Source organism: Carcharodon carcharias, chromosome 18, assembly GCF_017639515.1.
Source record: "Carcharodon carcharias isolate sCarCar2 chromosome 18, sCarCar2.pri, whole genome shotgun sequence".
Lineage (NCBI taxonomy): Eukaryota > Metazoa > Chordata > Chondrichthyes > Lamniformes > Lamnidae > Carcharodon > Carcharodon carcharias.
In genome coordinates this window covers 40,922,896-40,937,481 of record NC_054484.1, presented here as the reverse complement: position 1 = coordinate 40,937,481, position 14,586 = coordinate 40,922,896, and the positions used below count along the sequence as shown (strand labels likewise).

The window sequence follows — 14,586 nt, the reverse complement described above, 5'->3', positions numbered from 1 at the left end:
ATGAAAGAAAAGATTAATGGTACAAAACTCTTACAACGAATCTCCTGAGTTTTATGTGGATGGTGTTGCTGGTAGTTTCTCATCAGCTTACATTTTTAGTGTTTTATTTCTAAATTACAACCTAAAACTTTTGTTATTATTATTGGTGTCTGTTCTCTCAACTTTCCTGTGGGCCCCTGCTGCAGCTAAGAGAGAGAGGGGAATCTGGACTATAGACTTACCATTTTTGAAGGATGTCTGGTTTTCAAGTATATTAAGGCATCCACATTCAAACTCTTTTTAATGCTTTACTCTGACTTTGTTAAGAAAACATATTAAAGCCACAGTAACCTGCATTCCCTCCAGAGCTTTGCAGGTGAACACCCCACAGTATGCAATGCTGAGCCACGCTGAATCACACTGCCCAGGTTATACCCTAGGTTTGAGCTGAGATAGCTGAGCTCAGCCAGGATAACAGGACTATAATTGGCCTCATTGGCCCCTGAGAAGAAAATCAGCTGGAGGTGTGAGCACGCTGATCCAGCAGGAGGACACAATACTTATGATTTCCTCCCTGCTGCCATTTACTCTGCCATTTCACAGGATGAAAGGCCACTTCAGCAGCTTTTCTGTGTGGGTCTTACGCAGGGGCGGGGAACCCCTGGCCCGAGAGCCAGATCCAGCCTGTTGCACTTTCTCATCCCACCTGCGGTGAGATTTCAAAAACATATTTTTCACCCCTTCTTTGGATTCACCTAGTTCTGTTGAAGGGTCAAGAGGACTCGAAACGTCAACTCTTTTCTTCTCCGCCGATGCTGCCAGACCTGCTGAGTTTTTCCAGGTAATTGTTTTTGTTTTCAAAAACATATATCACGTGCAATATGATGCATGTGTCTCAGGCCTCGCACTTCCCAGCCCATCTCCCGAGAGTTGTCAAAATCTGACCCCGCCACCGCCTCCTCCTTCCCACCCCCCCACCCCCAACCACCACCTTCCCCCCCGTCCCCCAGAGTGCTGCACTCAGAACATAGCAGCAGCTGGTCCAAACACCTGAGCCTCAGCCACAGGCACCAGAAGCCCAGGCTGTGGGGAGAGAGCGAGAGGCCCAAATCCAGGCGCAGGAGCACAGGGCAGGGACAGGAAGCTGCCGGCTGCCAATCGGGTGGTGAAGTATGAGTAACCAAGGGCGGGGGAGAAAGGGAGCAGGACATCTGGCTCCATCGGTGGCTCACCCACTTCCCCCTCTCAGCTCCATTGGTTGTCCCAGGCAGAGAGAGAGAAAAGCCAGTTGCGAGTAGCAACGTCATCAGTGCCAGCAGACATAACAAGGCTCATTAAGGAAAAGCAAACTCAGCCATCGCATTAAAGCAGTGGGTGAGCTGAACATTTCTGTATTCGCTCATAAAAACCAACTTAATTTATTTTCTTTATCTGTGTGTGTGATCCATGACTGATTTTGTCTCTGTGTGAATGGCCCTTGATAAGAAAATGGTTCCCCACCGCTGGTCCAACAGGTTTGATGCTGGGATAAGAGTACCAGATATTGCAGAGTAGACATCTGCAATGAACTCACTATTCCTCTCAGAATCCAAACAAAAACAGTATCATTAGAAAAGTGGCTCTGAAGTTTTCCCCCTAGAATTATTTCCCAGTCTGAGTGACTGACATCAGGAGAAGGGGGATGGGTTAACCATTGTGGAATCTTTCTGGCTTTTTATCAGCTATAATGAAATCTATCGAGGTACAATGGTGAGTTAAAGCATCAGCATATAATGTAAACATGCCACCACTTGCAAATGTCTTAAACTTTATAGAACTGCTATTAATTTAAATATTTTACCAAACACCTTTCCAGAGCTTGAAGTAAGTATTTCATTTATCAGCAAACACAATGATTTAAATCAATTACAAATAATCCAGCAGGCTTCATTGTGCAGGGAGGGATAGAAAGCTAATTAAAGCACATCATAACATGTGAATGAGATATGAGAACAATTGTTATTTCATCATTACAATCAGCAAGATGATAAAATTCTTTGTTGTATAATTTTATTCATTACATTTTTTTGTATTACAGAATGGGCATTTGTTGCTTTAGTGCTCTCAGGATCTCTCATATTCCTTATCCTACTTGGTGTATGCTGGTGCCAGTGCTGTCCTCACACATGCTGTTGCTATGTCCGCTGCCCATGTTGTCCAGAGTCCTGCTGTTGCCCTCGAGCCTGTAAGTACACCTTTCCACAGTACAGTTGGTAAAGGGATTATTTTCTGTCACTTTACCTCTCCCTTTCATTGCCTTTTAAAATATTTCAGGGATGCTTATTTAGTTAAAGATGTAAGACTAATAGGGGTGTGTAGTTGCTCATAATCTTCAGGAATTACACTCACTAAGGAATACAACAGTCTCTGTTTTGCCACTGTGCAATCTTATGACTGTGCTTAAGAAAGGATTAGTTTTGTGTGTTACGAATGAAAAGATGCATAAGCTATGCACTGATCTAAGTAGAAATTGTGTTGACTGAATATAGCTATGAAACAGGCTAAACACCTGTTTAAAAAAAGATTTTATCTTCCAAATACTTTCCTTACATGATGTTATACGCTAAAATAACACAAGATATATCATGTGTAATGTCAAATCAGCTCATGAAAAAGGGAAAAACAAGCCATAAGACACTCTAGATACCAGATTATACAAGAATTAATTTAAAAACTTGCAAAATGCCTCATCATTGTATAAAATTATACAAAGGTCACTGAAACATCAAAGTGACTCAGGTAACTATGAATTGAAGCTGTGGAAACTGTCCTTGGCTGACTTAGGAGGTCATGTTAGGAGTTATGAGTAGTAACAAAAGGTTGGGTATCACACAAATAATTGTTCAAGCACAAGCGATGCTCAGTAATTATCAGTCTTCTGTCAAGCAAGAAAGAAAAATCAATATGCCTGTAGGCAACAAGGCCTTTATAAATTAATAGAGAAATATTTAACATTGTTCGTTTCTCTTTACCAGTGTACGCAGCTGGGAAAGCAGTGAAAGCTGGACATCTTCCCAATGTTGCAGCCTATCCACCATACTACATTCCTAGGGTACCCATCTCACCAATTGATACAAAGCCTCTGCCTCCAACTGCACGTGTGGACAATGACATGGGGGGATCTGGTAAGAAAAACTTTTTTAAAAACAAAGATCATCAAAAACATCAAATTTTGTGTGGGGATGGATAGTAGGCTCTTAAACCTATTCCAGTCAAATCTCCAAACACAACTACACAGTAATAGCCAGTAGTAATGATACAAGTCAGTAACTAACATCAACAATTTGCCTTTTTTCATTCACTCAACCACTCTTTCTTCCCTGTCCTGGGTTTTACCCAATTTACCCAACCCCGGCCCCCTCCACTTGTTCAGGAGTCAGAGGAACCATAACTTGCCTTTTCCATAGCCCAGTCCTTCAGTGATTCTGTTCAGCAACTGCAAGAGGGAGGGAGACAGTGTCAACCCCACCTCTGGCCTGTGGTTTTAATTTGGAGCTGAGTGGAGTATTCCCACTCTTCCCACATCTACATTCTATAAACAATTAAATATAAATTGACTTAAGACCAGATTCCTGTAATACAGCTATTTTTTTCTCTTTCTTCTATAGTCCGTAGCGGTTACAGGATTCAAGCCAACAAAGAACAAGACTCCATGAAGGTCCTTTACTATGTGGAAAAGGAGCTGGCACAATTTGACCCCTCTCGGAGAAAATATGAACAACGTACGGGTTATATGTATTGAAGTAGATTTGAGGCATGGTTAGGGTGGCTTTTTCCTATATATAGATTGGCTCAACAAAAATGCCAACTTCACAGAGACTTTCAGCCACCAATGTCTTATGTCAGTTTGCAATACCATGGTTAATTGAACATGATTAGTTCTTAGCAAAGCAGCTATTTAAATTACCTCATGTTCACCTTGAATCAAAGGAATGCTGGCACCACTACCCAAATCTACTAGATTTTGAAGTATGCATTTTGAAGTGGAATACAGTGACCCATCTACCAATTTTAGTATGTAATAATTATATTGATATGGTTAACTTTTCCACACAGAATATAAATATCAATATTACACAAAGCCACTGAAATTACCATGAGAGATTTTCTGGTCTTCTGCTATAGCTGGAGCTGGAAACTGTCCCTCCCTTTCTCCAACCCACCACCACCCCCCACCCCACAAACACCTAGCCACAGAATTTGAGGACCAAAGTCATCAATTACTGGTATTATGGAAGTCACTCATTTGCATTTTTTGTGAGAAAAAGCATAGAATTATGTAACGCAATCCCCAAAATGTCTGCACAAATCTGGGAATCTGTAATAATAATTTGATTCATTGATCACTGTAAACCAGTAGCTCTGCTTGTTACCAGTAAGGTGGAAGAACTCAATTTGTTCTGTCATCCCATAACTCAGAAGATAAACTGAGTATCACAATGGCCAGATGACAATTTTTGGACACAATTTTGAAATCTGCAAATGACATGAAACTCGGAAGTGCGATAAATACTGAAGAAGATAGTAATAGACTTTAAGAGTACATAGCAGCCTAATGGAGTGGGTGGACACCTAACAGATGAAATTCAATACAGAAAACCGTGAGGTGCTGCATTTTGATAGGAAGACTGAAGCAATACAATCCAAGCTAAATGCTACAATTTTAAAAGGAGCACAAGGATAGAGAGACCTTGTGGTGTTTAATTATTTTTTTTAAGGTGGCAGGATAGGTTAACAAAGCAGTTAATATAGCATATGAATAGAGGCATAGAGTCAGACTTTCATCTTCCAGGTGGGAATCACGACTTGGATCATTTCCCAACATTGTGATCCTGCCTCCTGTCCAGCAGTGCCCACCCATGCTATTTTCATTGTGGAGATGGGCTAGAATTGGATCTGCCACCTCCAAGGCAGGGCAGAGGTGGGTGATGCCAAAGCGGGGAGGTTAGAAATGTGCCTGGGTTTCCTGGAACATCAGCCGAGTTCAGTACATGAGTGTTAGGCACCCTAGCCCCCACCCCATCTCCATACCCCTCATGTCCCCTCCACACCCCCAAGCACCCCCAAATCACCACATGCCCACTCACCCAGTCTCCACTAAGACAGAACTCATGAGCTCTATAACAAAATTAGGAAGTCTCTGAGATGCTCATGAAACTGTGAAAGTAAATAAACACTCATTCAAATTCCACATAAAAAATTAAATATTTTAGGAGGTCATAAAACATCAATCAAACCCACAGCAATTCAAATACCACTTGAAAAAACTCATTAAGTGGTCACAAAACTGTCAAAATAAACAAATTAGCCATTCAAAAATCCTTCAAAAAAACACAAACTCTCAGGATCTCATAAAACTATCAAAACAAAGCCTCTTGACTGAATACATTAAAGACATTGAAGTAGTGAAACAGATATACCATCTGTTGCAATGCTTCAAAGGCTGGGCAGATGGCTGGCCTGTCAATCAATGAATGAGAAAAATCAAAGTAAGGGTGCAATTGACATCATAAAATCTGGATCTCAAAACTGTTCAATTCAGAAAATCCATCCATCATCCAGTGGATGATGTACTCTAATGTAGCTGAAGACTTATCCACTTTCAGAATTCTGGTCACATCTTTTCTAAACAAAGCCCTTTCAAAAATCACTATTAAGAACACATTTAACTTACCATGCACCGTTACATTATAACACAAAGTTAGAAACTCCTTTTGAAGTTGCCTGTCAGAAGTTCCCAACTACAAACTAGGGCTCCTCCATGGTTCACTAGTCCTCTAACATGCTGTGAATCACATTGCCTATTAATTCAGACCCGATTTGAGAAAAATCACAATGGAGCTGGTAAGGTTGGGAGTGCTGCATGCAGGCTAGCCTCCCGCACCTTTATTCCACGCTACTAAAACATAACTGGTGACAGGAATGGGGCTGGGACTTCTGGAATCAGGTCATACCTATCATTTTTTAAGTCCACCTGCCTCTGTTCCAACATGGACAATGGCATGAGAATCTAGCCCATGGAGTCCAAAAGCGAGGAAGTTACGCTAACCTTTATAAAACATAGTTTTGCCCCAGTTTCAGTATTGTGCCCAAGTGTGGATACCACATTTTTGGGGGGATGTGAATGTTTTGGAGAGAGTACAAAAGAGGTTTACTAGAATGGTTCCAGGCATGAGGTATTACAGATATGTAAATAGACAGGAGATGCTGTGGTTTTTCTCATAATACAGAAGAGGAGATTGGAAACAGATGTTCAAAATCATTAATTTAGATAGAGTAAGTAAAGAGAAACTGTTTCCAATGGCTGAAGGGTTAATAACCAGAGGATGCAGATTTAAGGTGATTGGCAAAAGAATCAGAGGCAGCATGAGGAAAAACTTTTTTTTTTTACGCAACAAGTCGTTAGGATTTGTGATGGAAACAGATTCGATAGTAGAATTCAAAGTGGGATTGCTTAAGTACTTGAAAGAGAAAAAAATATATACAGGGATATAGAGAAAGAGCCAGGGAGCAGAGCTAGGGGAATTGCTGTTCGAAAGAGCTAGTGCACTTGTTTGGCCAACTGGCCTCTATCTTTGCTGTACCTTTCTATGATTCTACATAGAGGGATTAATTCAATGGGAAATACTTAGGCCCTTGTTGACTTCAGAGAACTTTGGGCAGGCACCATTCCTGGAAAATGTAAAAGTGACTTTCTCTGAAAAGTTGGATTCTATGCCTGAAATGTTACTGCTTAGAAAATGTGAGCTGTCTGCTAAAGCCCAAACCTGTGATGTGGTGTGAATTTTATATGGCTATTTGATTTGTTTTTAGATGTTACAGTGCAAATGCATATGTTTTATCAAAATATCTGATGCAATTATTAATTTACAGCCTTTTGAGGGTTCCAAGGCCTTTTTTTCCTTGAAGATCCAGGCTGTGAGCAATAATTTAGTATTAAATAGCTGCTCTACAAACAGCAGACTGACATTGTGCAAGAGCAGGTGCTCAGCAGATGCTATTGCAGGGTTCAGTAAGAGAGCATCTCCGTGGGAAAAGTGTTTCCAAAATGTTATGTTTTTAATTGAATTCAATATCTCTTTCACTCTTCATATGCAAATATGCAGCTGCGATTTGCATCGTAAACCAGTTTTGGGAGAATTCTGTGTTGCTTCTGTCTGTTACCGGTTTATAATTTAAACTGTCAAGTAAAAATTAGAAAAAAGATATGAGTCAATGTTTTAAATTTTTTATATTATACAGCGAGTAACATGTCAGAGCTGAGTTCACTTCACGATCAGGACACTGATTTCCGCCAGACCTTTTCTCAGGCTCGAAAACAAGTGCTCCCCACAATTACTGCCCAGGACAATGACTCAGCATTCAGGGCTCAGCTGGCAAGAGGATCAGGACATTTCAAGAGCAGAGAAAAGAGAGACAATGAACGCTGCAGTAGCAGGTACAGCAATGGAATGTTTAGCTTTAAAAAAAATCATCACTTAAAGCATTTATATGTTTTTCACAATAACCTGCAGAGCTTTGCAGGAACACTACTGGCCACCCATTTTCTCGGAGATCATAACTCCCTCCTGACCTTTTTCATTTCACTTCTTTATAAAATAAATGACATTGCTGTCTGGGATATATTTGGGGGCAGAGAAACATTCTCACATGTAAATTGTCAAAACATTTTTTTTAAAAAAAGCTAAATGTACATATGAAATGACATCTCAAAAGTGTTGTTTGCTACCATTGCTTTATATAAAAAGGTCATTTGAATACCTGAGAAATTGAAGGATAATTATAACTGTTATCCTTTAATGTTTATTTGATGAACTGTACATAAACTAATTTAGTAAATTAGAAGAAGAGCTCAGACTTGCCTAACTATAATAGTAACATGATTAGTTCCCAGATTTAAGTTTCCAACTGCGTAAGCAATATATTAATTTTTTAAAGTTGCATCATTCAGGGTTAGTTTGAAGTATTGGGTGCGATGTTTCACATTTCTTACCAATATTGAGTTGCTGTTGCCACTTGGTCTCAAAAGCTGCTTTTATTATTCAGAAGATCCTAGGATTGGCATCCCAGCAGTCAGGAAGGGTTGAAGAGGCTAAGGCGTCAGACCTACAAGGCTGAGACTGCACTGTTAGCTAACAATAGTGAAGGAGTGGTGTCTTATTTTCAAATCAGGATGGTATATGACTTGCAGATAATGATATTCGTTTGCGCTTAAACTCTTGCTTTTGCAGATTGTAAGGTGCACATTAAATTCCAGTAGAAAGAGCACCCAGCTGCAAAGTGAAAGATTTTTAACAGGATATTGAGGGTCAAAGCTATGTTGTAGAAATTCCACCATTTACAGCAGAATTGCAACTGACCTGAGTTAAGCTTGTTGAAGGAGAGCTAAGTTATCAACATGACAAATGAAATGTTCAGGATTCGCCATTTCATCTGCTTTAGCTTTGGCAGAAGAGCTCAATAAACCTCAGAAAACAATATAAATTGTGTTTTTGCTGTCTTCCTGTAATTTCTGCCATTCTTCTGCTGAAATTACAGTGGACAAGCAGGAGAACCTCTGGAAATTCATTCCTCATCAGTTTTGAATGAAGCAATTAAAAGTACTGCTAAGAAAGGATTCTGCCTTTTCACAACTTTAGGCAGGAAAATCTGCTTTCCATCATTCTGATACAGAAGGGTTAACTTGGGCTTTTCCTTGTATGTTCTTAAAATAGAGTTAGAACTGGACCTGGTTTGCATGCAGTAATGTGGCTCCCACCTGCTTCATGTGGGTGTCCAGGGTACCCCAGCTGACATCTGGGGGACAAATAATGGTGGATATTAACTGGGCTTTCACTTGAGCACCTGAATAGAGACACTCATTTATCTGTGGCTTGGCTGAGTTACAAGGTGTATGTTTCTAATATTTTACTCTGTATGTATCATCCTTCACCAATCTTCTTTCTGGAATAGAACATTCCTGAGCTTAGGGCCTAAGGAAGTGAAAGCACGGTCACCAATGGTGGAGAGATTAAAATTGAAGATATTCAGGAGGCTAGAATCAGAGGAGAACAGATACCTCAGAGGGTTGAGAAGCTGGAGGAATTTATAGAGGTAGGGAGGGGCCAGGCCATGGAGGGACTTGAAAACAAGGATGAAAATTCTGAATTAAGATGTTGCTATTTTGGTCAGTGAACACAGGAATGATAAGTAAATGGGAGGTGCAGGCAGCAAGGTGTTGTAGTTGCTGGGACTTTGACATCAAAATAACCTATTCCATTTTCTATGTATAAACCTTAATTTTATTCTCACAAGTATCATGACAGAAATCAAATTGCCAATACCACAATATAACCTGGAAATATATAAATAAATAAATATATTATATCATATTGAAGGAAGTTGCATTCCTGCTGACAAAGACAGAGTATGTGCATTACTTTTTAAAGGTTTTTATCTCTTAAAGGGGAAAGGGATATACAAAACAAACTCTGGTTACTCTGAAGAAAAATAATGGGGTTGATGCAATTTCTAGTCAAAACAGTGATGGTTCTTGCACATATTCCTGTCAACAGGTTTAACTACTGTAAAACACAAAATATAGTGACAAGAATAGGTCATTCAGCCCCTTGAGAACACTCTGGCATTCAAAAAGATCAAGGCTGATGATCATACTCAGCTACGCCTTCCTGCATCCTATGATTTCCTTCGTACCTAAAAATTTGTCAATCTCTGACATGAAAATACTCTTATCAGGATAGAGGTGCCAACAACTGGTGGATCGTATCAAACGATAGGTCTCTTTGGCTGTTTGCGACAGGCAAAGTACTGACCGTACTCCGCCAGCCCATGATTGCAAAACTCAGAATATAGTGTTCAACATTAGATGTAATTCCACGATTAGACACACCTACTAAACAATTCTGATATGTGCTAAGAATTACACTAATAACCAATTTAATAACCAGTCCAGCTCGCAGTCTGATTCACTTACTTGTGTTAGAAGCTACATATATTCACACACAGGGCCCTGTCCTTTGCAAACAAAAAGAACATTTTCATGCTTTGTGCCTTTTCCAAAAGCTTGAGTACAGCCATTCCCTGGTTCATATCCCATGGTAATGCCATGACCAATCAGGATAGAGCCTGGTTTGAATTTAAATAAAAACTTAGCAGTTAATGATTCCCTGGTGCATTCTCCATGGCAACACCTCTACTAATCAGAGTCCACTTGTGAACTGATCAGCCCCTCTTCTCATGCAGTATAAATTGTTCCTTTTGAGGTTTGGTATTCTTCCAAATCTGTCCTGATGAGTGCAAGACAGAAGCTTTAACAGCATGTCTCTTTGTCGGCAATATCTTCATGTTCATGATTTTCATTCAATCCTTGATTTCCCAGTATCTCTGGATATTTTTGTGTCTTCTACCATGAAGACAGATATAAAATAGTTGTTTAACACCTCTGCCATTTCCTTTTTTCTCCATTATAGCTTCACCTGTCTCTGTTAATCTCTTCTGTTTTACAATCTTTTATGTCTCCAGCTAGTTTTTTCTCACATCCTACTTTATCAATTTCTTGGTCACTCTTTGTTGAACTTTAAAATCCTTCCAAATCTTAACCATACTATTCTTTTTGGCAACATTATAAGCTTCGTCCTTTTAGCTAATATTACCCTTAAATTCCATTGTTTGCCACAGGTGGATCATTTTTCCTGTGGGATTCTTATTCCTTAATGGATGTATCATCATTGTAAATTATGAAGTAATTCTTTAAATATTTGTCATTGCTTATCTACCATCATGTCTTTTAATGGTGAGGTCTTGTGGCGCAGTGGTGGCCTCCCTACTTCTCAGACAGAAGTTCCGGGTTTGAGTCCCACTTTGGGGCTTGATGGCCAAGGAATGTGCGTTCATAACGTAGCCAAACATGTTGATTATCAACCTATAAATCCTTCCAATATGCCTATGGTAAGAGCAGGAGAGCCTCTTGGTCAACCAGAACCATGTGGTAGCTGCAGCACAACATTGTCCAACATTAAAAGACTCCTCGCGGAGGTTCTTGCCATGGGATATGTTCCTAGAAAGCATCCTTCTCACTTCGAGGTACTACCAGAGAGAGATATCCTTTAATCTAATTTGTCAATCTATCTTACACAGTTCAAAATGTACATACAACTTATTTATCAGGCTGTACATTTGTTTTTGTTCTTCAATTAATCAGAATTCATAACAGCTTACGCAACACATACCTATGAAGTTTGCTTTGTTCAGATCCAAGCCCCTGGTCTTAACTAAAACTCTCACAAATTTATTATAAAATTCTATAATATTATGGTCACTCTTCCCCAGGGCTCATTTACTACACAGCTATTAACTAACTGTCTCATTGCACAATACTGGATACAAATTAGCCTGTTCCTTGACATACTAATCTAGAAAATGATCATGGATGCATTTCATTAATTTGTCCTCCACAATGACATTGCAATTTTTTAGTGGTTTCCAGTCTGAGAACTAAAAGTATTTAATTTTTATTCATAACTTTCAAATTTGACTTCTGAGTACTCAACTTGCAGACATTCCAAAACTAAATTGGAACTAAAGAATGAATTAACATGAATATTATACATGCTGTTTGTTTAGCAAAGCTTTACATGTCAAGAATAAGTCTTTTTTCTATGTACATATTCCACAGAAGCAAATAAACTTTAATAGAAACAGGTACATCATAAAGCAGGATTTAGCTTGTTTTGAATTGCAGTAGAAAGCCACTATTATTTCACTTTTATTGTTCACTAGGTCACGGTCTCGATCTCGATCTTGTGAAAGACAAAGGATTGAATTCCATGACAAAGACCAAACAAGGTCACTGGATGAACTTGAACAATTTGCTGAATCATACCGTTACAGGGGGAGGAAGGGCAATTCACTGGAGCCAGAACAGTGGGAGAGAAAAGGTGCTGACAGAGGGGAATATTATAGAGCACTCAGAGACCGGTACCACTATCAAGATAGCTCTTTGGATGATTATTACAACAAAAGGAGCCGAAGCAGGAATGAACTGTATGACACTGACCAGGGACATATTTATAGTAGTCAAAGGAAGAGAGATAGGCAGGAAGAATATCCACTAAGGTGCACAAATGATGGTGGCAGAGCCTATGATGATGCTTTCATGAACAGTATTTTGGACAGAAAAGCCAAATGCAAATCTTATAATGAAAGCTATAGCAGTGAAACCCCTTCCAAAACCAGCATCAAGCGAGGGAATGACCATTATTATGGGAAACCTCCAAGCTACAGGACAGAAGAGGAAGAGACACTGCCTCCATACACCGAAATGCACTTGCAGAGGCTTAGGCCAGAAGAACTGGCGGGAAGGGTCTACTACCAGAAAATGGAGTGCCCTCATGAGAGGAAAGAACAAACAAGACAGAAGAAAGCTGTGAGTTCAATTATCTTTTCAGTAATGAATTGTATTTCTTTTTAAGAAATGTATTAGTTTGATTTAAACTGAATTTATTCCAGGGTCATGTCTTGTGCTAATGAATTCTGTGCTCGTCAGGTCAGGAAAACAGCATCACTATTGTCATCCACCTCCAACCATCCCAAGGTCAGGTGTCTCACAGATGCTAATGCAGAGCATTGTGCCTTTATCCAATAATGCCTGTTATGAGGACACAACTCTCCCAGCCTGTAGTTCCTAGGACTGATGATTCCTAGGATTGTGTGGTTCCAGCAGCTCTCAAGCTGATTTGAAATCTTGTTTGCAATGGAATCATTCCAGGATGCAGTGGGATATGTCTCGTAATTGATGTTACCAGAGTAGAGATAGAATCACTTATATTTTAAGGGGAAAAATGTGGAATAAATTATAAGAATATAAATTTTCTAATATAAGGAGGTGAGTATTTGACAAATATTTCCCTTATGCTTTTCATCACTTTTGCGCTAAAAGGAGCATCACATTAAAACACAGAAGGACTGATTCTCACCTTCAGCAGTAGTTTGCAGATGAAGTTGATAGAAAGGAAAATCATGCAGCATGTGTAACAAGCAGGAAATTCACCACGACTAGCTTCCACCTCCACCGACAATGTAAACTGGCCTCTGTTATTTTTAGAAATAGCGAGAATTAGGTGGTGATTTATTTTACGCTGTAACTGCGTTGTAGTTGCTCTTATGCATTTTTTAAAAAAATAAAATTGCCCCTGTAGTAATATAATTACTCATGAAACATTTACTTAAAGCATTTACCAAACAGAAAAATGATCTCTTTCTTTCTTAGTATGGTGAATTTATAAAAGCTTTAAAGAATTCTAATTAATTGAAGAACAAAAAGAAATACACACAGCCTGAAAAATAAGCCTTATGTACATTTCGATCCCTGTCCAATAAGAGCTAGGCCTGGCTGCAGAAGTGTTACATCAGAAAGAAAGTAGCACAGCTGCTACCAGAGAACTGCCACTGTAGGTGATTTTCAGACTCCTCTGGAGTCAACAATGCTAGCTACAGCAAATACCAATGACTAGTAACGGTTACCCTAGCCTCTCTTTTTTAGCTTCAGGCAGACTGGGAAATATTCATCAGCCACAACCAATAGTCCACGTAGAATCAGAGAATTTTTACAGTACAGAAGGAGGCCATTCGCCCCATCATATCCATGCCGATTCTCTACAAGACCAATTCACCTAGTCCCATTCTCCAGCCTTTTCCTCATGGACCTGCATTTTTCTTTCTCTTGGGATAGTGATCTCTCTTTTTAATCTGCCTCCACTACACTCTCAGGCAGTGCATTCCAGATCCTAACCACTTGGTTTGTAAAAAGTTTTCCTCATGTCGTTATTGCTTCTTTTGCCAATTACTGTGTTGTTGTTTATCTGTTCTCATCAATGCTACACAATATGTTTACCACAATAATGCTCTGAGTTCCACAGAACCATAGACAGTTGCATATTACAGAATATTCTGCAGTCCTCATGGGGTATCTAAGTGGGTTCATAATTAACAAGTCAAATTCAAACAGATTTGACTTTTCCTGTTTGCCATCACATTTAATTCTACAGAATGCTTCTATTTTCCTATATTTGTTGACCATGAATATTGAGTAAACAATACATTGTTTGAAAATTTTGGTCATGTTGTTTGTATTTTGAGTAATTGTAATAGACCTGTCAAAATTATATTTAAAATGTTCAGTATATAATTTGCTCTGTCACGTGACAAATACATTGAAGGATAATATTGCTGAGTGGCTTTGGTTGGTTGACTAATATGTTTTTGCCTTACAGAATCAGTTCCCAGCCAGAGATGCTCTTGTGGTGTAAAACTAAAACGGATTAAGAGAAGATTCTGCCTCCAAGTTCATACTGCTTGACAAATGAGAGATGCCAAGGTTTTCAGAATGCTGGGACATGGTTTGTTCAACATGGGAGCTCTACAACACTCGATAAAATAGATTGCAAAACACTTAGAGCTGTCTGCCACAGTTCCATATTTTGAAGTATTATGAGTCTCTGGGAGTTTTGTCAGATTGGTTTACATGTACAGCGTCTAATATTATTATGGTGGCTTTAGAACCTGTCACAA

The 14,586-nt window shown here is 39.3% G+C and overlaps 1 protein-coding gene across 1 annotated transcript in view; it reads left to right on the top strand.

Moving 5' to 3' along the window:
• ildr2 (immunoglobulin-like domain containing receptor 2) overlaps window positions 1-14,324 on the top strand; it is a 137,951-nt gene extending 123,627 nt beyond the window's left edge. Inside the window, exons 5-10 of the mRNA XM_041210879.1 lie at window positions 2,057-2,203; window positions 2,994-3,143; window positions 3,627-3,740; window positions 7,261-7,456; window positions 11,797-12,442; window positions 14,289-14,324. Coding sequence (XP_041066813.1) covers window positions 2,057-2,203; window positions 2,994-3,143; window positions 3,627-3,740; window positions 7,261-7,456; window positions 11,797-12,442; window positions 14,289-14,324 — 1,289 coding nt within the window. The remainder of the gene's footprint in view (window positions 1-2,056; window positions 2,204-2,993; window positions 3,144-3,626; window positions 3,741-7,260; window positions 7,457-11,796; window positions 12,443-14,288) is intronic.
• Window positions 14,325-14,586: the final 262 nt, after the last annotated feature.